The 26,009-nt window shown below is 48.4% G+C and overlaps 1 protein-coding gene across 3 annotated transcripts in view; it reads left to right on the top strand.

Annotated features, from left to right (window-relative positions):
* Nucleotides 1–26,009, top strand: part of Ube4b (ubiquitination factor E4B) — a 103,676-nt gene that overhangs the window by 50,962 nt on the left and 26,705 nt on the right. For all 3 annotated transcript variants that reach the window (NM_001271198.1, XM_006239387.5, XM_017593310.3), the window contains 10 exon segments: nt 5,589–5,730; nt 7,163–7,263; nt 9,675–9,789; nt 12,477–12,560; nt 17,429–17,485; nt 18,166–18,282; nt 18,361–18,459; nt 19,295–19,408; nt 20,746–20,944; nt 23,185–23,323. In NM_001271198.1, coding sequence (NP_001258127.1) covers nt 5,589–5,730; nt 7,163–7,263; nt 9,675–9,789; nt 12,477–12,560; nt 17,429–17,485; nt 18,166–18,282; nt 18,361–18,459; nt 19,295–19,408; nt 20,746–20,944; nt 23,185–23,323 — 1,167 coding nt within the window.

Here is a 26,009-nt window from a genome sequence, read left to right as displayed (position 1 = left end):
TCTTTTCCATGCTTGTAAAATCCCATGTGACTACATTTCACACAGCAGACGTCTGTGGGAACATGTTTTGCTTTGAGTTGTCTGTGGGATAACTTTATGTAGCTGAGGATGTCCTATAATGCGGTATTGGGATTGTTAGCCAGAACGATCAGAGCAATAACAGACAAACAAACTCTGCGATAAGAAAGAAGTCAGATTATCTTCCTTTCTTTTTCTTTCTTTTTTTTTAAAATAGGGTTTGTTTGTTTATTTATTTTTTTAGAATTATTTATTATATATGAGTACACTGTAGCTGTCTTCAGACACACCAGAAGAGGGCATCGGATCTCATTACAGATGGTTGTGAGCCACCATGTGGTTGCTGGGAATTGAACTCAGGACCTCTGGAAGAGCAGTCAGTGCTCTTAACCACTGAGCCATCTTTCCAGCCCCTTCCTTTCTTTTTCATTTTGGTTGGTTTGGTTTTTGGAAACAGGGTTTCCTGAAACTCCCTCTGTAGACCAGACTGGCCTCGAACTCAGAGCTCCACCTGCCTCTGTCTGCTCAGCGCTGAGATTAAAGACGTGCACCACCACTGTTCCCTGAAGTCAGATTATCTTTATTTACAGAGATGTGGTTCTATAGCTTTCTTTCTTTTCTTCTTTTTTTTTTTTAAAGATATACTTTATTTTGTTTATTTTATGTGTAAGTTGTTTTGTCTGCATTTGTGTCTGTGTACCACATTGGCACCTGGCATCCTTGGACCCTCTGGGACTAGGTTTACAGACAATTGTTAATATTTGTTAGCATGTGGGTGCTGGGAGTTGAACTTGGGTCCTCTGGAAGAGCAGCCAATATGCTTTACCTCCAAGCCATCTCCCCAGCCTGATTTATAGCTCATTAAAATTATATTTATTATTTTATGTGTATGTGCCTGAGTGTATGTATGTACACTTACCAGCATGCAGGCCAGAAGCGGTTGTCGGAGGCCCCGGAACTGGAGTTAGAGATGGTAGTGAACAGCCATGTGGGCGCTGGAACCCGAACCTAGGTCCCTCTGCAAGAGCAACAAATGCCTCTGTCTCCCATCTCTGATTTACGTTAAAGGATCTACCAGAAAACTGTGAGGCCTACTAGCTCTGTAAGTGAAGTCATGACATGCAGGAAAATGAGTCATTTTTCTGTATAGAAGAATGATGATGTTAAGAAAGAAGCCTGCAAAGCAGTGCTTCAGAGTAGTCTTAACAGAGGTAGGAAATAAATCATTTTGGAGTAGAGCTAGCCTCTCAGGTAAAGGGCTTATATGTTGACAACTTTGAAGATACTCCTTGTTTGAGGATCATCAGGGTTCATGCTGTGGAAGGACTTTAATACCTACAGATCATTTTATTAAGTAAGCCAGGCCCAGAAAGGCAGTGACGCTTTCTCTCTTATATACAGAGTCAGACTTTAAAGACTTGTGGGCTGGGACGCAGCGGTGGAGAGCACTTACTGCGCTCGCAAAGGACCAGCTTGAGTCTGACTCAAGGACCCACACTTATATGGAAGGAGAAAGGGAAACACTGACCTGAGAGTTTTCTCATTTCCACACTTGTGCTGTGACACACACACGTACACAAATGTGCACACATGCACACACAAGTACAAATAAATAAGTGTAATTTTAAGAAAGCAAAGGGGGAAAGGGGCGGGGCTGGGAAAATTCCTTCTGTGGAAAGAATTCCTGCTCTCAGGGAAGAGTCAGTAAAGGGAGGCTTATCTTGTAGTTCAGATTTCCCATCGTGCCTTGGGACCTCAGTGTGTAGGAAGACATTGAATGGGTTTTATTACTTGTTATCTTTTCTCGTTTGCTTTTCTGACTGCCTAGCTACTGCCAGGTCACAGGTGGCAAAGAGAAGGCTGACATGCACACTGTGCTTCCTGTTACAGAGTGCAGCATGGAAGCCTGGGTTTAGTTTGACCCGTCCACTGGGCTAGGCGCTGACTGCATGCTGTGCTCGCTGTCCACCACTCTAAGGACCCACTGTCCGCTCTGAGCCTCTAGTCCCCCAGAGACTTTCCTCAGGCTTTAGTGACATTTCCTGAGGGGCTGCTGTCTGACCTCAGTGTTAACCATGAGGAACACATGACAGCACAGTGCCATGCCTGCTGGTGCACTCTGTGGTCCACATAATTTTCCAAGGGCTGCCCCACACCCAGATCTCTGCTTCTGTTTGCTGTGCTGCAAACAGACGTTAATTTGTGTTTTATCCTCCCGCTCTTAGAGACTAATAGCCTTCATCTGTGCCATTCATTGTACACCCCGGACCATCAGCGGTGCACAGAGCACAGCAGGCCCAGTGTGCACATTTGTAGTGTGAATTGGCTTGCTTGAACTTGATTAACTCTGGGCCTTAGCTTGAGAAAACACAGAATTCCTAGGTCTATAGTTAAAAGCCTGGTAAATGGGAGATGGGAGTCAGGATGCATGCATGAGAACCTGGATTTGGACCCTGTATTTGCTAAAAGAAACTTCGAGTGGTGGCGTGGCACACGTGTATGGCTTGAGTGCTGGTGAGGAAGACACAGGCAGGAGGATCTCCCTGGCTTTGTTCGCCCAGAGTATTCAGTGAGTTCCAGGTCAGCGAGAGAAGGGTTGTCTCAAGACACAAAGTGGAGAGCTCCTGAGGGAACAGCATTCAGTGGTGCGTGCTGAGTGAGTGAGAGAGAGAGAGAGAGAGAGAGAGAGAGAGAGAGAGAGAGAGAGAGAGAGTACACGCCAGGTAAATGGGAATGTTAGTATTCTCATTAGAGAAGGAAAGACAGTGGACCCTTTAAGAAGCTGGTGTTGGTCATTGCTACATTTGAAATGTAATTCAGCCTGTCTGGACGCGAGGGGCATGCCATTTCTGAGAATATTTCCATTGTAGGGATACATGTTAGGTTGCTGTGATATGAGGCAGTTACCTGGCTCACTAGGACTGTGATGCAGTCATTAGAAAGTGGCTTGGGCTTTCTTACATGTGCGGAGCATTGCTGGGGTTTTAGGCTGTCCGAGTTGCGTAGGTGTCATGACTCACCCCCTTGAGGAATAGATGTGAGCGGGTTACTTAGAGCGGAACGGAGGATGGGAATCTGCTGTGTGGTCCGTGCTGGCAGTCGTCCTTCCTCAGCCTCAGCTCCTGAGCAGCCAGGACCACACCGCTGCTGCTGACTTCCCCTCTCTGTGTTCAGCACTCGGATTAATGTGCGGGAAATGTTCAGTTTTGACCTCTGACACTGTCCGATTGGTGTTGAGAGTGGCTCTTCCAAAGACTGAAGTCGTGATTTCCTTTGGCACCTTGAATATCTGATAGATCTGGGTTTTCTCGATATTTCTGTGTTGTGTTAAAGGCTCATCTAAGCTTTATCCCTTCAGATATAAATCAGCTGATTGCTTGCAGTCTGATTCATGAAATATCTCTTAGCTTTGAAAATCCCATGATATCCTTAGGTCCTTTGTGTTGTCTCAAATATGGCGGATATTCTTCTCTATACTCCACCAGGTCTGGCTGTGTAGCCTGGGGTGATCTCAGACATCTGCCCTTCTAGCCCGGTGCAGAGATCACGGGATGTGCGGGCGCCCACCTGGTAGGCCGCCTGCAGTGACAGTCAGTGGTTGTTGGCTAAATGAGTGTCTCGATGAGAGCCATTGTAACTTCATGAGAGCCATTGTAACTTCAGCCACCGCAGGCGCCAGCACCCAGTGTGCTGCACTTCCTCAGGGCGCTCTTCTCTCCCGATCTGGGAACCACATGATAAAGCAGCTACTGGCATCAAATGTTGCTTTTTTTTTTTTTTAAACTTCAGATAGTGTTCAGATTTTCATTTTAAACACCAAGTTATGTTTTCACTGACATATGTGAGAGCTCCTACAAGGAAAATTACTGCGAATTACACATAGGAGCAGGGCTGTATTAGCAAAGCCGTCTTGGATGATGCAGTAAACATGATCAGGTAAAACTCAGGTTGCTGTGGGTCAGGCAGGCTTTTCCTGAGACCTTTCCAGGACTTGCTACAACACAGGCTTGCAGAAGGTTTGTGTCGACTGTTGGGTGCATGTCCTGGGCTTTGTCCCAGTTCTCGCTTCTGTTTGGCTGGTTAGGACCTTCCAGAGTGTGCCATTAGGGAGTAGGCTCCCTCGCCTGCGGGTGCTGGGTCTAGCGAGGTGCTCCGCAGCCTGGAGGCCTGCCCCCTCCCTAGGCTTCCCCTCAGCCTCATTCCTTCCTTCTTTTTTTTTTTTTTTTTTTTTTTTTTGGTTCTTTTTTTCGGAGCTGGGGACCGAACCCAGGGCCTTGCGCTTCCTAGGCAAGCGCTCTACCACTGAGCTAAATCCCCAGCCTCTCGTTCCTTCTTTTTAAGAATTTTTATCATACTGGAGCTAGGTTACAGTAGTTGAGGTTTGTTAGACCCTGGGGGACAGCCTTGGCTTTGCGACACGGTTCCCTGTGCACTGCGTCACCCACACCCCACTTCCATTCTCGTGTCCGCTGTGCGTTTCCCCAAATGCCAAGGTGATTTGTGGGTACACTGTCCAAAATTAGTCGTGCCTGCCTCTCTCAGTGTGCATCATGGCATTGCTACCTCAGTTCTTGTGGGTCTCTCGGTTCCTGTGCTTTGTCTGTGCTGGGGTCGAAGGAGAGATGACCCTGTCAGGTCCTGATGTCTTGCCATCTCTGTCACCTTCTTTGTGTAGTATTTTTGCTTACCTTTCCCCCCTTATTTCAGGATTCTGTGCTTCTTCCTTTGTCTTAATCTCTTTGTGATTTTTGCATTAAATACAATTGCAAAAATCCACGTGGTAATGAAACATCCATTTTGGTTTTCGATCTGTCGGACTTACTCAGCTTCTTTGTTCAGTATCCCTGGACCTCAGCATTGTGATGCTCGGCCTTTGTCTGGGAATAGTTATGAGTAGTGGCAGGGTTCCATAGCGCCCCCTGCAGGTGTGCTGAGGCTCTGGTTGCCGGTAACAAGCTAAGCTGGGACTATGCCTGAGCCAGTGTACTCTTTGTGCAAGCTTTTTGTTTATTTGATTTTCACTGATCTGCTTTTCCTTGTTCACTGACGTTTTTGAAAATTCAGTAGCAAAAACATTAATTTCTCCTTCCGACTTGGCCTGTTTTGATGCTGACTGAAGTCTCTTCTGATCTGTGTAGACATCCTGAGGATGCGAGTGCTACCGTAGTAGTCACTTAAGAGTGTGCTTCTCCTGAAGTGACAGACGATTTACATTGTCTGGCCACACGTGTCCGCTGAGTGGTGAGCTTGTGGTTGACTCCAGCTGCTCAGCACCCAGCAGCAGTTCCTAGTCCTGATTGTGAGTTGGCATCCCCAGCAGGGCCAGGTCCTGACAGGCTGGAACGTGTTTGCCAGACATTGTTGGTTGGCCTGGGTGACAGAGCAGCGGTGAGCTGCAGTGTGGCTGCATGGGTTTGTGCTTCACCGTGCGTGGGTGCAGGCTCCTAACTGTGGATGCAGGCTCCTAACGGCTTTCTGCTGCAGCGTGGCTAGCTGTGCTCTAGAAAGCTGTGCTCTAGAAGTGGTCCCGAAGAGAACAGCATTGTCAATGTGTTTTTTCTTCCCCAAAGTTTGGGAGCCTCTGGTGGAGCAAGTACCTGGGATTCTTACAGTGACCATTTCACCATTGAAACCTGCAAAGAGACGGACATGCTGAACTACCTCATCGAGTGCTTTGACCGAGTTGGAATAGAGGAAAAAAAAGCACCAAAGGTACCGTGATGTGGATTTACCAGGAAGAAAGCAAACCTCACTGACACATGTGCTGATCCCTGCCCCAGGGACAGCTGTTAGGTACCAGGCAGTGTACGAGCAGCTTTGGCCCTGTCTGAGAACAGAATCCAGTCCTGTAGAGCTCACACCACCATGCAGACAGATGGTCACCATGTAGATGGTCACCATGTGGATGGTCACCATGTGGATGGTGTGCCAGAGCTCTGCTGTTAGTCGGAGGGCCTCGGCTCTGCAGTCCTGTCGTCTGTCTGCTCGTCTTGTACGTGAGTGGGCCTGATAGTTGCTGGTGTGTCAGTTCTCCATTGCTAGAACAGAATGTACAGGAAACTCAAAGCAAGAAAGGTGAACCATGCTCACAGATACTTAAATCCATCATCAGATGAGTCCGTTGTTTCTGGGATGTGGTCAGCAACTTTGTAGACAGGTGTGGAACAGTTAAATTGCTGTTGTCATGGTGACCAAGAAGCAAAGGAAAACAGGAAGAGTCCTAAGATGAGCTAGCTAGACTGTTCATTCACACCCTGATTGACATGCTTCCTCTCATGAGACCTTACTTGCCAAATCCATGGTATTGTCAGTCAGTGCATTGCTGATACTAAACTAGAGCCACAACCCTGGTGACCTTTCACCCCTCAGAAATGCTCTTCAGCAAACAATCAAGCCTATAACATAAGAAGCCCTCTAGGGACATATTTATATTGAAGCCATAATGCCAGGTGCCTGAGGAAATCATTGTGCAACATCTGACACTGCAGTCCCATGCCGTGGGTTGCAGGAACTGTTAACCTTCCATGAGAGTGGGTTTTCAGTTGCCCAGTGAGTCCCAGCAGCTCTCATGAGTGAGTGACACTCCTCAGGGGTAAAGCCACAGTTGTACAAGCTGCAGGGCCATGGTAAGCCAAGGAAGTAGCATTCTCCAACCCTTTTTTGAGACAGGGTCTCACTATATAGTCCCGACTGGCCTTGAACTCACGGAGATCCACTTGCATCTGGCACTGGGATGGAGGAATGTACCACGCCCAGCGTCTCCCATTCTCTCATTCCCTATCTTCTCATTCACATTTCAAGGTCTAATTCCAGTCTGAATTAGAAATTGTTGTCCTTAATCTCAGCAAAAGCAAAGCAATGCTAGGTGTGGGGTGTGCTCTAGAAGACGGGACAGATGGCCGCTGTAGATGGACATCCACCTGGTCTATGTATGGACAACTGCCTCGGAGTATGTAATAAGTCCCCCAAAAGGAGTGGGACAGTGTGCCCCGTGCGTGGCTCTGCTCTGTCTTCTCTGATTAGCCTCGGTACAGGTGGTGACACACTTGTCTCATTTTGTACTAAGAGCACAGGACGAGGGAGGTGCGGGGTGAGGGAAGCAGCCTTTTCAGTTCTGTATTCTGACTGTTGTCTCTCTTCTCAGATGTGCAGCCAGCCAGCAGTCAGCCAGCTTCTGAGCAACATCCGCTCGCAGTGCATCTCCCACACCGCGCTAGTGCTACAAGGGTCCCTCACACAGCCCAGGTATGGTGGACACTACGCTGCTGTGCTTCGGGGGTGGGTAGGGAGGGCCAGCTCTCAGTGGCTGTCAGCTGCCTCTGATTTTCAGCACGTTGATAATTCTGGGTCGGGTGTCGTGACTGTCTGCTTCAGTCCTCAGAGCTCAGGCTGGAGAGATGGCTCAGCGTTAGAGCACTGGCTGTTCTTGCCAGGGACTTGGGTTCAATTCCTCGCACCCACAGCATCCCAGCATCCACATGGGGGGGCATAGTCTCTGTAACCCCAATTCAGGAGATCCGATGCCTTCTTCTGGCCTCTTTGGACACATGGGGTGGTACAGAGGAATGCATGCAGGAGAAACACAAGACAGAAATAAATACCTCTCAGGATGTGGATGTATGAGGAGTAAAGATGCTGTTTCCTCCTCTGGAAAACTGTGCTTTTGTTTATCTTTTAGTATAGCACAGTTTTAAAAAGAAGTTATTTATATTTTGAGAGTTCTCTGTATTTTGAAATATGTGGAACCGAATATTGATAATTTGAAGCCTAGTGTCTGGAACCAGTGACGATTTGACAAAATAGTCGCACTCCATGGGATTCCTTGTTCTCTGTTACTAGGATTAGAGACTATCGGGGTGGGGCGGACCGGGTGAGGAGGCACGTAACTATGATGTAGCATTCAGGAGGCAGAGACATGGGGCTCACCCCCAGGGAGGCCGGGCTGGCTGGCCAGTCTAGTAAGGTACAAGCTAGCCTGGTTTTCATAGTGAGACCCTGTCTCATAAAGACAAGATAAAACAAAAAACAGCAGTAGGAAAATTAATTGGAATAATTTGCTATAATTGTCTGTTTCAGAAACTTTGGCATAGCTTTCAAGGTTAATAAAAGCTTGCTTATTTCATTTGAAAAAAATTTTTTTCCAGGGGTGGACAGGTAGCACACTCCTTTAATTCTAGCATTTGGGAGGCAGAAGCAAGTAAACTCTGAGTTCAAGGTCAGCTTGGTTTGCACAGTGAATTTATGCAGGGTTACCCAAAGAAATCATGTCTCGAAAAACAAAACAAAACAAGACAAAATTTTATTTGTGTGTATGGGCATTTTTCTGCTTGTATATTTGTGTATCCCATGCTTGCCCAGTGGCCAGAGAGAGGCCAGAGAGGGCACGGGATCCCCCTGCAACTGCAGTTAGCAATGATTGCCACTGTGTTGGTGCTGGAAATCGAACCCAGGTCCTTTGGAAGAGCCGTTAGTGCTCTTAACAACTGACAGCACATTTCCCAGCCCTGGATTTCATGTCTGTCATGTAAAAATAACTAAAGGAAAAATTGAAATAATTGTACTGTGCTATAACCATAGGAATTTTAATCTTTTCAAAATGAGAAAATGAGGCTCCAGAACTGGGGAGATTGAGGCAGGACTGCTTGCTAGTGTGAACCTTGAGCTCCATAGCAAAACCCTGTCTTTAAAATCCAGTTAACTAAGCCGGGCATAATGGCGCCTGGCTCTGATCTCAACACTTGGAAGGTAGAGGCAGGCAGATTTCTGAATGCAAAGCATCCTAATCCACAAAGCAAGTTCAGGGCATCCAGGGCTGCCCAGAAAAACCCTGGGTTTTTGTTTGCTTGCTCATGTGTTGACACAGGGATTCACTGTGTAGCTCTGGCTGTTCTGGCTCCTAGACTAGGCTGGACTCGAACTCAGAGCTCCACTATCTCTTTCCTGAGCACTGAGATAAACGGTGTGTGTCACTGCTGCTGCTGCCACCAATTGAGAAACCTTACCAAACCGAACAATAACAACAACAAAAATCCCCACAAAACCAAGTAACAGAAAAGAAGAATTTAAAAGAGATTATGGCTAGTCTTTTTTCCCTCAATGTAGGTGAAAAATAAAATAATGATTAATTTTTATTTAACAAAATTAGATTCACTTTTGTGTGCATGCTTTTGTGTGTGTGTGTGTGTGTGTGTGTGTGTGTGTGCGCGCGTGCGTGTGTGTGCACCACGTGCTTGTGGCACTCTTACACGTCAGGAAAAGGTGTCTGTAACTCCTAGAACTGGAAGAGCAAGAGCAGCCAGTGCTCTTAACCGTTGAGTTGTCTCTCTGGTCTCATAATTGATTTTTAATTGCATTTATTATTTATCTTCCATTACTGAGGATCCGGCCTAGGGCTCTACGTGTGCTAGACAAGGGCCCTGTCACTGACGTACCTCCCAGCCCTAATGCTTCATTCAGAAAGACTTGTTGTCTTTGCAGTTTCCACTGATGTCTCCTTTAAAAGGCCAGATGTCACCAGTGTCAGAAAGGTCACGCTTTGCCTAAGTAATGGTTGTGCAGCGTGTTTGGTAGGTTCTGTGTCTCTATGACGGGCGGCCTGTGTGACCATGGCATTCCACATGCTCCCATCACAGCCCTTGCTTTTCCTGCATCTTCAGGTCCTTGCAACAGCCATCCTTCCTCGTGCCGTACATGCTCTGCAGGAATCTCCCGTACGGCTTCATTCAAGAGCTGGTGAGGACCACTCACCAGGATGAAGAGGTGTTCAAGCAGGTATAGTTGGGCCAAGTACTGCTCTAGCTTTTAGCTAAGTGCTCTCTGCTGTCTGGATACATCATGTCATGGGTAGGGGAGAGACTCATGAAGCTCCACCCCTCCCATGAACTTCGTGGGGGCTACAGGCTGGAGAGATGCCTTCTTGGTAAGGTGCTCATGCTCCTATGAGAAACCTCTCACCCGTGCTTCTGCGAGCAGCCCCAGTAAACTCATCGGTCTTTGGAAGGGAGGGATGGGGGCAGGGAGTCAGGGCCTGAAAGTAGCCAAGTGACTAAGAGGAAGAGGAGGAGTGGAGTGGAGAGGAGGTGCCGGCATGTAATGGTGACTGTGATAAAAATACATCTATGTGCATGTATGAAAAGGCCCTCATAAAATCCATGCATCAGTCATAGATGCTACAAAGGAAATAAACAAGACCGCCGTGTGGGAAGTGTCTCTCCTAGATCTCGCTGCCAGTACTGTCAGTCGGCATCATACCTCACTTTGTTTTTTATCTGGTACACTCATAACTCTGGATTTTAAGACCTTTGAATTCTGAAATATTTGTAAAACACAATCCAGGCCACATGAGGTATGGTGTGTGCCTTTAATGCCAGCACTGGCCAGTCAGAGCCAGGTAAATCTCTATGGGTTTGAAACCAGCCTGGTGTATATGGTTAAGTTCCGGGCTAGCCAAGGCTAATGAGACATCTCAGTGGGAGGAAGAAAGACAGACAGACAGACAGAACAATTCAGGATTCAAGAAGAAAAATTCTCTTTAAAGGTGCCCCCTCTCTGAAGTTGTTAGCCTCAGTCTTTAGTGGCGTCTTGTGGACATGCAGGAGCAGTAATGAGCTGTCATCTTTAGGCAAATAGGTAAACTCCTGTGGGAAAAAGTCATTGTCTCAGGAGGGTCAGCCTTTGGGTGTGGTAACCATGAATCAGAGTAATTTTAAAATCAGGACAAAAATCAACTGAAGGGACATGTTATGCTTATTTTATTGATAAACTTAGAGGCCATAAAGTGACCTTAGGTGGCTTTGTAAAGGAGGTGGCATGAACGCAGTCAGAGCTAATGGCACAGATAGGTCTCTGAGTCACTAAAAGCTGGTGCTCGCTCGGGCCAGCTGGTGTGAATGCTGTTGTCTTTCCTGAGTTCGGGGTTTCTTTGGAGAGAATGCTGAAGGAAAGGAGCCTGCTGGCCCTGGACCACAGCTCACCTTTAACCTGACACGTGCACCACATAGCACTTGACTAAGTCGCTCCTGGAATGTCCACTTCCTGCAATGCTTGAATGATGTTTCCAAGTGGACAAAAGGAAATACATAGCAACTTAATGTAAGAGCTGAAGATGAGAAGCTGAAGCTTTTATCTGCACTAGGCTCTTACTCAGGAATAAAAGAATTACATTGATGTGCAGGTCACAAAAACAGTCTGATGCCCAGGCCAGAGGCCTCAGGACCTGAGTGGGGCTCCTGAACACACGGGACGGATGCTATCGCCACCTGACAGTTGCCCTCCAATCTCCATGTGTATATGCACACCATGTTACACGGACACAGCAAGAGTAAATTAGCAAACAGAATCCTTGGAGATAAAATGCACTTTGTGCTTATTCATATTTGCCTGCTTATTGTCAGTTAAGCTGTTACTTACACAAGAGTAAAGTTTACAGTATTCTTACGTCATGTGTAAGACTGCCCAGATGGACAGTGAGTGCTGTTATCCGTGTGATTACAGAGCTTTGTTTTCCTCCTTGACTGCAGTTCTGGTATCTCCTGCCCCCGTGCTGAGTGTTACTCCCCATTTTCCTGTTGCTTACAAAACACAAATTTCCACCCTTATTATTGAGTTACAGACTCCAGAGTGATCTCAGCAGCACTGATCTCATGCCTCGCCGCGCTCCGCATCCGACATCCGTGTGCTGTCTTTCTGTCCTTTCTCAGAGAAAGTTCTGTGAGATGGGATGAGCCCTGCAGCCTGAGGGATTGGCCCAGGTTTCTAGTGGGTTTATACTGCGTGCCCTTTATAGCTGTGGCTCGTACACGTTGCCCACGCCCCGTGTATTTTTCCCTGTGATGTTGCCTTAGCCCATTCCTAATTGTGTGGCTCAGTGAGAAGGCACTGTGACGTTAGAAGGTGAGCTGTGCTGAGCAGTGGGGCTTGAACTCTGTCACCAATCAGTGCCAACCTTGCACATTTGCCTGCCCTTCAGTCTCCTGGTCAGGTGACTGTATTAGCAAGACTTTCTTACCAAAGCTGTCTTTGTCAGTTTGAGCACTCATCAGCTCTCTCCTTGCTCCCCATTAGTTGAATGCAACAGGAAACAGTGGATTTAAGGAGAAAGTGGAACACTTAGTGTAATTTCCGTACAGATCATAGCTGTGTGTTAATCAGCAGCTCGGTGTGGGGAGGGCTGAGGTGTGCAGGGGTGGAAGTGCACACCTCACACCCTCAGTGTCCCCGTCTGCGCTGGCCGCTCTTGGTGTCGGTGGCCCTGCCAGAGGTGCTCATCCACATCCAGACAGCCATCCTCATTGACCAGTCAGCACCCAGGAATTCTACAATTTTTATAGAGACAGGGGAAAATGGTTTGTCTGGGGGCAGGGAGAGTACGAGCGCATGGACCACAGACTGCAAGCTGTCGGCAGAGCACGCGTGCTTGCTTCCCTCACACCTAATGTTTGTGCTTCTCTTTCTTACAGATCTTTATCCCCATTTTACAAGGCCTGGCGCGTGCTGCCAAAGAGTGCTCCTTGGATAGCGACTACTTTAAGTACCCCCTCATGGTAAAGCTTAATCTTCTTCTGTAATTGAAATATAAGTGCCCCCCTCGTGGTAAACGCTGGTTCCTTTTCTTTATCAGATGTGTGTTTAACTGTCTTTTCTTTTTTCTTTTTTTTTTTTTCTATTTTTTTGAGATACAGTCTAATGTCTGCCAGGCTGAAGATGACTTTTAGCTCATGGCCCTGGCCGCTCCTCTCAAGTGCTGAGATTACAGGTGTAGATCACTCTCGCTTTCAGATGTAAAACCTGAGACCTTGCTGTAGGCCAGACACAGTGTGGCTGTGTTGTTCTGAGTGTGGCAGCCTTCCATATCCACCACTGCCTGTCCTAGACAGTAGCAAGGGAAGCACTAATGGGAAGGTGCCTCGCCATCCTGGGGAGGCAGCACAAAGGATGAGTTCAGAACAACAAGCAACCATAGTTGGGATTTAAAAATCAAGCAATAGTGAGGAAGCTAGCTAGCTCTTGAGGTGAAAGATGCTTGCTGTGCAGGCCTGACAACTGGAACCCACGTAAGGATGAAGGAGAGATCAACATGCATACTGTACGTCCCTTTCCCCCATGTGCACATGCAGTGATAATAAATGGAGAAGCAGCATCGGATTGGGGCTGGCAGGATAGCTTAGCAGTCACGAGTGTTTGATGCTCTTCTAACGTAACCAAGTTTGGTTTGCAGAGCAGCCTGAAACTCCAGCTCCAGAGGATTTACCATCCTCTGTCTTTCAGAGGTGCCTGCCCTTGGGAGGCATATACACATGTACACACAGATTAAAAAAAAAATAAATCTTTTTTTAAAAATCCCTAACCAGATCATTTTAATATCTTCCTGTGTGGCCCACGAATGGCCACAAATCTCCATCTCTCTCCTGAGGGCTAAGATGACTGCTGTGCACTGCTGTGTCCAACTGGGACAGCATCTTTTTTATTGGGCCAGAGAGATAGCTCAGTGGGTTGAAACACAACCCTGTGACCAGAGTTTGTGTCCTGTGAGTCGACATTAAAAGGCAGTCGTGCTGGTCCATGTCTATGTCTGTAGCGGCAGTGTATCTTGGGTAGGATAGAGGCTGGAACAGGATAATTGGCTGCACGCTTGTGGCCCGCTAGCTTAGAACAGCAAAGCACAGTAGCAGAAAAAGGAGATTCTGCCCCCAAACAAGGTGAAGGCACTAACCAACTGCCAAACAGTTTTATTCTGACCGCTAGGTATGGGCTTGGCATGTGTGCGCCTGTCCATACATGTGTGCCCCTGTCCGTACATGTGTGTGTGTGTAAATTGTGTGCACATGCACACAAACACTTAGTGAATAATTTTTAAAATTAATAACCTCTTAATAGGGGCTAAGGAGGTGATTTAGTAGGTAATGTTCTTGCCTGACAAGCAGGACTGACCCACATAAGTCTTGGTGAGTCTGTGACCTGCCTGCCATTCTAGCCCTAGGAAGTGGAGAATAGGGGGCCCCCAGACCAGGCTAGCTGGAGAAACTAGCCATCGTCAGGGAGCTGGGAGTTTAGCGGAGAGATGCTGCTTCAGTGAGGATAAGTTGGAAGATTCTCAGCATCAATTCATCCCTCCCCCCACATGGACACACATGGCATCCACACATGCAACACCCATGCAAAAAATTACTCAAGTGAGGTCAGAGGGCAGTGGTGTACCCCATGGAGCAGCATAGTGTGTCTCTGTACTGGGGAGAGCGAGTCCCCGAGGCCATACATCTCATCTGTGGTCTTTGTTTCAAAGTAGATGTGCCTGGTGCCACAAGGTGCTCAGAACATGCAGAGGTTGCAGAAAGAGTCCTTAGCTAGATCCTCCCAAGGAGTCAGCTGTTGTAAAACACTCACACACATGAGAGGCATCGTGGTCCATACTTCAATTCCATCACTTGGCAGACGGGCAGGCGCACCTGATCACTGTGAGTTCGAGGCCAGCCTGGGCTACATAGTCCATACAGAATAGCCAGAGCTCTGTAGAGAAGCCCTGTCTGAAAATAAAAAACAACAACAAAAAACAAACAGCAACAAACGAGAAGCTTCTGTCTGTCCAGCATTTGCTTCTTTGAAATTTTGGAAGATGAATGTCTTCTGGTATTCTGTTACAGGGTCATGTTGGTTCCTTTACTCATTCTTTTCATTCAGTTCCATTATGTGCGTCACTCGTAATGTTGGGGATGTGCCCTGTACCCCGAACTCACAGGTGCTTGGGAAACAAGCTCTCCCCTTAGTGCATTCGTAATTCAGGGTGAAAGTGGCATCCTCACAAAGTGTCTTCACACTTAAACTGTATCAGACGCTCAGACAGGTGACAGACAGAAGGGCTACTGTTAGAAAACCAAGACACTCGGGCAGTGGTGGCTCACACCTTTAACCCCAGCACTTGGGAGGCAGAGGCTGGCACATCTCATGAGTTCAAAGCCAGCCAGGTCTGTTGAACTAGTTCCAGTGACAGCAAGGGCTACACAGAGAAACCCTGTCTCAAACAAACCGAGAAATCAAACAAATGGTGAAAATGAGACCATCTTGTCCTTAACATGGAAAAGTTGGTGATAACGCAGGAATGCACTGAAGCTGGGCCCATCTGAGAGAGGATGCTGTGAATTGAAGGCCAGCCTCGGCTACTCAGAGAATTCTAGGCCAGCCCAGGCTGCAGAGTGACACTGTCTAAAATGAAAACAGAACAAAAGTCCAGGTGTGGTACATCCGTGACCCCAGCAGAGCCAGACAGGAGGATGCGGCGCTCAGGGTCTCCCTCATCTGTACAGTGTGTGACCGTATCCCAGCCACACGACATCCTGCCTACGAGCCAGGTGCACTGTAGTTCGGCAGATTAGGCTGAGGCTGAGGGAGGACAATGATTTCCAGGACTTGATAGTGAGTTCTAGACAAGCCTGTGCTACATAGTGAGATCCTGTCTCCAGAAAACAAGAAAGTAGATAAATCAAAAGTGTGAGCTGAGCGTGTTTCTGAGGCTGTTTCCCATAAACCGTATGGCCGAGAGCGGGAAGTGGAGTCTCCTGCTGCTTCAGGAGGGGTGGGATGGGGTGGGATGGGATGGGATGGGGTGGGGTGGGATGGGATGGGGTGGGATGGGATGGGATGGGGTGGGATGGGAGGCTTTTAGTCAGTGCTGTGGCCCTCGCTGTCCTGTAAGGCTCCCTTGGAGCTGCCGTGCTCGGTCCTCATCTGGTTCAGTTTAGTGTCTCAGTGAAGAGAATGCAATGCCCTTGGTGGGAGTCATTGTGGGAGGACGGATTTGACTGGGACCTGCTGTTAATTCTAGAACAGTAATGAGGGGGCATGGTAGGGTGGGGAAGGGAGGGGGAAGAGGGAGGAGGACTATTGAAGTTAGCTTAGAAAGAACGGGATTATTGGTGGATTGATAACTGGCGGACTCTGGTTTGTCCTATGCTGTGATCTCCAGAGGGTTGTTTCTTATGCTGATCTGCCGGCCATCCTAGCACATAGGAGGAGGTGAAGGCAGGAGAACTGAAAGTTCTGGGCCAGCATGGACAATATAGCAAAGCTTTGTGTGGAAGAACACACATACTCCCACTACACCCCCTACAACCTGACACCTTATACCTCATACCTACACCCACACACACCCCACACCCACACCCCACAACCTGACACCCACACTCCCCCTACACACACCTCACAGCCTGACACCCCATACCTCATACCCACACAGACACACCCCACAACCCCACACCTCATACCCACACTCCCACACAAACACACCCCACAACCTCATACCTCATACCCACACTCCCCCCACACACACCCCACAACCTCACACCCACACCCACACTCCCCCCCACACCCCACAACCTCACACCCACACCCACACTCCCCCCCCCACACCCCACAACCTCACACCCACACCCACACTCCCCACACACACCCCACAACCTCACACCCACACCCACACTCCCCCCCCACACGCACCCTACAACCTCACACCCACACTCCCCCCCCACACGCACCCTACAACCTGGCACCCACACCCACACTCCCCCCCACACGCACCCCACAACCTCACACCCACACCCACACTCCCCCCCACACACCCCACAACCTCACACCCACACCCACACTCCCCCCCACACACCCCACAACCTCACACCCACACCCACACTCCCCCCCACACGCACCCCACAACCTCACACCCACACCCACACTCCCCCCCCACACCCCACAACGGTAACAGCAGCAACAATAAAGCAGTACGATGACGTCTGGCAGCCAGCCTCAGTTTTTCCCTCAGTTGTGGACAGTTTGCTGCCAGCTGTTTGGTGTTGAGGTTGTTTCTGGTTTTCCCTGTGGTATTAATGTGATACCCTACACTAGGCCACGAGAACTTAAACTTTGAAGCCGTTCCCTACACCCCTGACTTCCCCGCCTGTCCAAGGCTCAGGGCTATGAGGTAGCTTCTGGGTCCACAGTGAAGCCCTGGGCGGTGCTGGCAGGGATTAGCTCAGTCTGTGCAGTAGATCTTGTGCTGTGAAATGACGTAAAGGGAAACTCGGGTGTTTGGAAATGTGTTCACCAGCACCAAAGGGTGCCTCTGTCCAAAGGGTGTGTGCGGGCCGCTGCCCGTGCTGTGTTCTCCTTGTCTAAGTTGCTGCTTCCTTTTTCTTTGTTGTTGTTTGCTTGTTTTTTTGTTGTTTGGTAGTTCACAGGTGTGTCTGTGTGTGTGTGTGTGTGTGTGTGTGTGTGTGTGTGTGTATTAGTAGTTAAACTATTAAGGCTGATGGCTTCCCAGGGAGCTTCCCAAGCATGTGTAGAGGAGATGAAAGCTGTCCTGTGCTGTCACAAGTGGCACAGTGTGAGACAGAGACATGGCAGTGACTCTTTCCCCTCTTGTTTCTAGGCACTGGGTGAACTCTGTGAAACCAAGTTCGGGAAGACACACCCTATGTGCAATTTGGTAAGTGCCTTCCCCCGGGTGAAAGTAGTGTCAGCTAAAGACGGCATCTGTGGGGGCGGGGCGCCCTCCTCTGTTACGTTGCCATTATTTGTTACAAATTCTACAAGGAAGTCTGATTTTCTGGGGGTAAGTGCTCTGCAGCTAGAAGAGCAGGTGCCACGGGAATAGAGCCTTTGGGTAGCATCAGAGTGAGTCTTCAAACGTCACAGACCTATTGTAGAGAGTTAATGGAAGTCCTCAGTAGTGTACCCTCTGCTATTGTACTGGTATGGTAGAGTGACCTTGATGAAGTAACAGATGCGCACACAGTCCTGTCATTGTCCACAGTGAGATGCACACTGGCTACACAGACAGCACAGAAGGGTAATCAGGCCCGAGGAAGAAGGGCCTTAGTGGGAGAAGGACAAGAAATACATCAGACCACACACACACACACACACACACACACACACACACACACACACACACACACGCACGGTTGTGAAAGAATAAATAAAAGTTTAACCGTATAAATAGGTAAGTTGGAGACTACCCTCTGTCTGAGGTCAGAAGTGTTCACAAGAAACTCGACTGTTTGTGCCTTGTGTTTTCGGGACCTGTGTAGCTGGCTGCTGGGCACGCTGAGCTCCTCCTGTGCCAGCCACCTCAGCAGCCTAACTGTCCCTCTGTGCTGTGTCTAGGTCGCCTCCTTACCCCTGTGGTTGCCGAAGTCCTTAAGCCCTGGTTCTGGGCGGGAGCTGCAGAGACTCTCCTACTTAGGGGCCTTCTTTAGCTTCTCTGTCTTCGCAGAGGACGATGTAAGTACACCCTGGGCAGCTGCTCATCTCGGGTCGGCGCTCACTGTGCTCTTTCTGATGGCGTGCTTCCCCTTTCAGGCAAAGGTGGTTGAGAAATACTTCTCAGGGCCTGCCATTACCCTGGAGAACACCCGTGTGGTCAGCCAGTCACTACAGCATTACCTGGAGCTGGGACGGGTAGGTGTTCAGAGAGAGGACCTCCCTAGAGCGAAGGGCCCATTCATAGGTCCAGGGATCCCGGGTCACTCTGCCATAGAAGTCAGTTTACAAACAAGGTGCTCTGTGTAGGCCCAACCTCAATGCTTTTAGCATTTGCTGCTGCTGCTTCTGTTGGGAAGAGAGTTGAAATGTAAGCCTAGCACCTCAGGGATGCCAGTCAAGACATCCCCAGTGACTAAAACCTAGCTATGCCACTTCTCCAGGAGTGTCCTGCCCAAGTGAAAGAAACTATGTATGCACTATGAGGTAGGCCATCCAACATGACCTGGGGGTCATCAAGCAGTGGTGCCTGCCTTTATAAAAAAAAAAGTGCAGCAAAACAGTAAAGGACCAGGCTCTGTAGAAGGACAGAGCAAACCTAAGCTGGGGGCTGGCGTGCCTGGTGGCCATGCTCGCTCCAGAGTACTATGTCTTCCCTTCTAAATTGTAAAAGTACAACGCCTTGCTTATGGAGGCCGCCCTGGTCATGCAAGGGAAGAGGCAAAGGCTGTTTATTAACACTGACTACTTAGTGTCCTCCCTGTTGCCGGCTGTGGCTGCTGTTCTCTCGCTCTCTGTCTATTTCTCTCTGTCTCTCTGTCTCTGTCTCTCTCTCTGTTTCTCTCTGTCTCTCAAACACACACACACACGCACACACACACACACACACACACACACACACACACACACCCTATTTGTTGACTGTACTTGGGTTCCCTACAAGGAGTGGACATAGGAGAGGAAGGTAGGGAGAGGGAGGCTTTCTTAAAGTAAAAGGTTAATCAATTGTTTTTTCATTTTGAAAATAATTTAGCAAGAGCTTTTCAAGATTCTGCATAGTATTTTGTTAAACGGCGAAACTCGTGAAGCAGCACTCAGTTACATGGCAGCCATTGTCAATGCCAATATGAAGAAAGCGCAGATGCAGGTAGGAGTCCCAAGTGCTTTCAGTTCCTCATTGAACCCGTTTCTGCAGGGCGGGCAGACATGACTTAGCACGTCCCAGGCTGTGTTCTGGGAGTTGGGAAGGCAGCATGGACGAGACCGGCAAGCACCCTGCTGTCGTGCAGGTCTTGGGCAGGGGTGGACATGTGAGCCCAGCATCCAGACAGTAGCAGTCGGTGATCGAAGTGTGGGGGATTCAGGAGTAGAGTGCCGGGACGACGGTTCAGGGGTGGATTTGATCAGGTAGCAGAACATCCTTTTGTTAAAGCTTCGACTGAAGAACCAACCATTCCAAGGCTGAGAGAAGAGCCCTCTTGGTGATAGTGTTAGGTGAGGCAGCATCATCGCCAGCCCAAAACACAGGCCTTTGTGACTCGGGGGATACGGGCAGTAACAAAAGAAACCATGCTCTTGAGTCTGGCCAGGGTTTACCGATGAGGACTGTGGCAGAATCCGTGGACAGGTACGTGTCAGCATCCATGGACAGGACCTGTCAGCCATGGAATGACAGCGAGTGAGGTTGGAAGCAGACCTGAGGGAGCATCAAGAGCTCATCGCACTCCACTGTTAATGCGACAGCGGGAAACTAAAATGCAGATTGTTTGTAAGAATAAGTCTCAGACCGAAAGAATTAGCGTATAGAGAAGAGCGGAATCCCAGTGTCTTTTGACGCTCATTAGTTAGTATTCTGGCACGTCCAGTCTGTTGACATTGTCACAGCGGCCAAGAGCTATGCAGTCAGAAGAGCTCACTTGCAAAAGTTCCCTCATGTTATATGTAAGTGTATAGGGACCACATTTACAGCTGGCTTTTACCACGTGAGGTCTGTAAATTGGCCATACCTCATAGTTACTGCTTTGTACCTCAGTTTCTTCTCTTGCTAAGTGGGATTAAGAGCGACAGCTATGAGCCTTTTGCGTGGAAACTGTTAGAATAGTTCTGAGTGTGCAGTGGCCACTCTGTTATTCACACAGGACTGTGCTCACTGCTTAAAACGGGAAAGCTACCGTGTGGGGCAGTACAGCAGCCACAGTGACTGTGCTCTTACTGACTGCCTCTTGGTCTCCAGTCCTCTGAAATGGGGATTGTACTGTATGGGCTCTGGGGCTGTTGCAGAGGTCAGAGAGTCTGTGATGATGGATGGCTGGAAGCTTGCTGGGCTAGCACCTGCTAGCTGATTGACAGTGCTCGCCACATGGACTGTCACGGGCTTTAGGGTTTGATTACGTTTGAATGTGCTCTCTCTCGTAGGAAGTTGCTCCAAATTTGTGAGATGTGTGTCTAACAGTTGTTTCGATTGCTTTGCGGCTTCTGTCACAGGCAGATGATCGGTTGGTGTCTACAGACGGGTTCATGCTGAATCTCCTTTGGGTCCTGCAGCAGCTAAGTACAAAAATCAAGTTAGAAACGGTCGACCCCACTTACATATTCCACCCGAGATGTCGGATCACTCTGCCAAACGATGAGACACGGATAAATGCAACGATGGAGGATGTGAACGAGTGGCTGACAGAGCTCTGTGAGTGACGTGGGGCCTTGTTGTGTGCCCTCTCATCTGCATGCTCAGAGAGAGAGAGAAAGAGAGAGAGAGTTAAAATTAGTGTAGTAAAAATTCATCAAATTACTCAGCATGTAGGACAGATGGGTGTGAATGTGAAGAAAGACACCATAACCAACTTTTAAGAAGATTTATTTAAGATTTATTTACTTTATGTACATGAGTGCTCTATCTGCATGTATACCTGCAGGCCAGAAGAAGGCATTGGATCCCAACATAGATGGTTGTGAACCACCATGTGGTTGCTGGGAATTGAACTCAGGACCTCTGGAAGAACAGCCAGTGCTCTTAACCACTGAGCCACCTCTCCAGCCCAATAACAGCAACTTTATATAGATTTTGTGTTATATTTTGGCAGTTGAAAGTATTTTAAGGTGGGATAACAATAATCTTGCTTATGTGTGGAGTGGGATGAATTCCTACTTACTGAACATGGAAATGCCATGATCAAATGTTCACCTTAAGAAAAGTGATTACTTAGTGCTCAGCCTTCTTTAGTGTATACCAATACCCCAGCACTCAGGAGACTGACATAGTAGAATCATGAGTTCAAGGTCAGCATGGGCTACGTAGCAAAACCCTGCCTCCCAAGACCAAGAAGAGGAAGAGGTAGATGCTTTTCAGCAATTCATTTCATCACTCTAAAGTCGAATGTGGCCATCTTGAAGCTGTAATACTGTTGCAGCCGGGGAAGAGGCACAGAGAGGACAGTTGTTAGAGCAGCAGGACCCCGGGGTCAGGAGCTTGGAGTTGAGGACTCCTTCCCTGTGTTGCCTAGGCTAGCTTCAAGTTCCTGGGCAATCCTCCTGCCTCATGTCCTAAGCAGCTAGCCTGTGCCCTTGCAGCACTGCAGCTGGTTAAGGGTGCAGTTGCACAGGACAAACAGCCTGATGCTGTCAGCCCGCCCAGACAGCCATGGCTGGCGGCAGCTCGGGTGTGTTTCATATACACTCGTGGGATTATTTGAATGTTTAACACAAAAACCACAAGTGTTTGAGGTGGTCTGACACCACACTTATCCACAAGTGTGAAGTGTGACCTCTACCCTGTGAGCCCAGTTACAGGCTGATTAAAAACTGTATAATGGTCCCCTCTCTATGATTCTAGTTTCTGCCTCTACTCACAACATTGATGGCTTCATACATAGTTCTTCTAGATCAGAAACACAAACATGTAGAAAAATGACCATAGTTTATTAATTTGGCCTAATTATTTCAGATTGAAATAATAGGTTTAGCTTAGAGAATTAAGATGGTTTTATAGACTATATCAGGAAGACACATCGTTAATCAGACAAGAGGATGCAGGACATTAACAAAGCTGAGGAATCTATTTCTCTTGCAACATCAACTAAGTTTGTAATTTAAAAAATATTCTTGGAGGCTGGGCTTGGTGCTGTCTGCTTTACTTCCAGCACTGAGGCAGGTCTCTGTGAGTTCCAGGCCAGCCAGAGGTTCCTAGAGAAGACCCTGTCTCAAAAAGCAACAAAATACAATTTCCTGTGCTGGGGAGATGGCTCACATGGTCTGGGAAGCGCTGTGAGGAGGCATGAGGACCTGGGCTCAGCTTCCTCACACCCTCATATGACAGGACACATCGTCACCCTAGCACTGGAGGGAAGGAGACAGGATGACCTTTGTGTCATTCCCCAGTCTAGCCTCCAAGCTGATGTCTATGTTCAGTGAGATACCCAGTCTCAAAACTGAGGTGTAGAACACTGCAAGCTCCAGCCCCTCATGTATGTATTGCCATGTCCTCACACACAGACACATGTACACACACATGCACACCATGTCCTCACACACAGACACATGTACACACACATGCACACCATGTCCTCACACACAGACACATGTACACACACATGCACACCATGTCCTCACACAGACACATGTACACACACATGCACACCATGTCCTCACACACAGACACATGCACACATACATGCACACCATGTCCTCACACCAGACAGATGTACACACACATGCACACCGTGTCCTCATACACAGACACATACACACCTTGTCCTCACACACCAGACACATGCACACCATGTCCACACACAGCAGGCATATGCACACAAATATTCTTAACCTATTTTCCTTCAGAGTTGATTTTTTTCCTTAAGACTTGTAACTGACTTCACTGAAGGGTTCATGTTTGTTTGTTTGTTTGTTTGTTTGTTTGTTTTTTCTTCTTAGATGGAGATCAGCCTCCATTTTCTGAGCCAAAATTCCCTACAGAATGCTTCTTTCTCACCCTGCACGCTCACCATCTCTCTATCCTGCCTAGTTGTCGTCGCTACATTCGCCGGCTCCGAGCCATCCGTGAGCTCAATAGGTACGTGTCCTGCTCCCTGTCCTGGCTGGCGGTTAACTGCTGCCTGGAGGCACACGGAGTTGGCTGTGGGCAGTATGTGTGAGAGAGGCTGTGTGCATGGCAGAGCCCGGTCTGCGTCCACTACTGTGTCATCATACCACTGGTGTGAGTGAGGATGGCCCAGCACCACTGGGAGGGGTGCCTGCCTTCTCGGCGTACCCACCTGGCTCTGGGCTGTCCACCCTGTTTTCCTGTGATAATCATGAGAGATGAGTAACTCGCCTTTGGCCTGATGTTTGTGTCTGAGGAGCCCAAAGGCTGGCTTGTAGCCTCACTTGTCAGTCATCACATCATTAGCTCCACGGCTGTTTCTAACCCAAGTATCTAACCCTGCATGGTCAGGTTCTCCAAGCAAACGAGCATCTCAGCACATGACAACAGACATTTGCTGGGTCAGAAAAACTGTCACATTGAATATCTGTAACGATACATTTCTCAGATCGTGTGCACTAACATGGACTCTGTAGATTCTGTTTGTTTGTTTGTTTGTTTGTTTGTTTGTTTTCAGACCAGCTCTCTTGTAGTCTTAGCCATCCTGGATCTCACTCCATAGGCCAGGCTGGCCTCGAACTCACAGAGATCTACCTGCCTCTGCCTCCCAAGTGCTGGTGTTAAACTTGTGCACCACCGCTCACCATCCATTCTTCTTATACTTTTATGTTTTAGTTCATTGACTATAAACTTTTGAAGTAATTTGTTATTTTTTTATTTTAAAGATTTGTTTAGTTGTATTAGCTATGTATGAGTGTTTTTCCTTCATGTGTTTCTGGTCACCATGTGTGTGCAGTTTTTTCACAACCCTGTGACTGTTGTGACACAACCCCAGGGTTGTGGGGGGGTTTTTTTGGGTTTTTTTATAATTTATTTTAATTATGCGCATGAGTGTTTTGCCTACATGCATGTTTGTATACCATGTGTTTGGTACACTCAGAAACCAAAAGAGGCCATTGGAGTTACAGACACTTGTGAGCCACCATGACCATGTTAGTGGCCGGAATGGAATACTCATCCTCTCTAAGAGTAGTGCTCCCAACGCTGAGCCCTCTTTCAGCCCCAGCCTGCTGAGAAGACTTCCAGTACCGCAGACTGTAGAAGTGCGAGACCATTAACTACTTAAGACCATGAATGCTATAAAACCTTATTATTTACCCTATGCCTTCTTATGAATACATACTTATAAGGTTTGATACATTAAATACACTAGGGGATTAGCAACTAATGAAAAAATAGACAATTATAATACACTGTAACAAAAGCTTTGACAGGGCATGGTGACATACTTGTCTAGCATCTCAGAACTTGTGAGGTGGACTCTGTGAGTCAGCGTCTGCCTGCCTCTTTCTCTATCTCTTTTTTCTTTCTTTTCTCTTCCTTCCTCTTCTTTTTCCTTTCCTTTTTCGTTTTTTGAGAGACTCTGACTTACAGCCCTAGAGCTCACTGAGTGCAAAGACCCCTCTGCCCCTGCCCCTGCCCCTGCCCCTGCCCCTGCCCCTGCCCCTGCCCCTGCCCCTGCCCCTGCCCCTGCCCCTGCCCCTGCCATGCTGAGACTGAAGGTGTGGCCAGCAAAGCCTGTTCTCTCTGTCTTGTCTCACTGTGCTGTGCTGATTGTGTCTGACCATGAATTATTGAGGCCTTGGGAAGTGAAACAGCAGATAAAGGGGAAACTCCATGTGCCTTTGAACTCCGTGTAGTCCAGGTAATGAGGGAGTAAGGAAGACATGTTTATATCCTTCAGATCAAGACAATTCCTATGTGCTAAGGAAGTTAAATGTCTTGTGGGATATCGTCCCACTCCCGTTTGGACACAAGGGCTCACCGTGTAGCCCTGGTGGGCTAGACACTTGCTGGTTTCATCTGACGTTAAGTATGTTACTTGGTCCTGGGAGAAGCTCAGTTTCTGTGTGACTGTGCGTGTGCATGTGTGTGACTCTGACTGATTTTGACTGAGGGTCTCACTATGTAGTCCTGGCTGTCCTGGAACTCACCTTGTAGCCCAGGCTATCCTTAAACTCTGAGATCTACCTGCCTCTGCCTCCTGAGTACTGGGATAGAGGTTTTCACATCTAAGGCCTAGAACCTGTGAGTGTCAGCTAGAGTTATGTAGCAGACATGATCAAGGGGATTTCCCTGGATCATCTGGGAGGGGCCGTTGCCGCCACAGGGCTTTGTAAGGAGGGAAAGGGATGGCTGTGGAGGGAGGGCTATAACAGTGGAGCTGGAGAGGAGGGCGGCTGGAGTCAGAGCCTGCTCCTAGCTCTCAGCCCTGGCAGGGAGTGGCAGGCCCCGCCTCTGCGGCTCCATCTTTGGCTTCTTACCTCAGAGGGCACCGACCTGGACTTGGGATCCTGACCCCTAGCATAGAGCTCACGGGACAGTTGCTGCTGCCGTGAGACACCTGCTCCTCCTCCTTGTGACTTCAGTCTCTCCGAGGCACTTCTGCTCTGACTTTGTGGTTCTGGAGGTGCTAAAGGGTGGCATGGTAGGATGCAGGGCAGTGCTCTGCAAGGTGACAGGTCATTACAAGAGCAGTCTCTGCCAACAAGCTGCTTAGATTTAGAGGTGTGGGTGCATGGCGTTATCACCGTCCCCCAGACTTGTGAGCCATTTGAGTCCTGGTCCTGACCCTGACTTCCCGGTAGGCAGCTGT

The sequence above is a fragment of the Rattus norvegicus genome, chromosome 5 (genome assembly GCF_036323735.1).
Source record: "Rattus norvegicus strain BN/NHsdMcwi chromosome 5, GRCr8, whole genome shotgun sequence".
In the NCBI taxonomy this organism is placed as follows: Eukaryota; Metazoa; Chordata; class Mammalia; order Rodentia; family Muridae; genus Rattus; species Rattus norvegicus.
The sequence above is the reverse complement of the archived record's forward strand: the minus strand, read 5'-3'. Positions and strand labels throughout refer to the sequence as shown.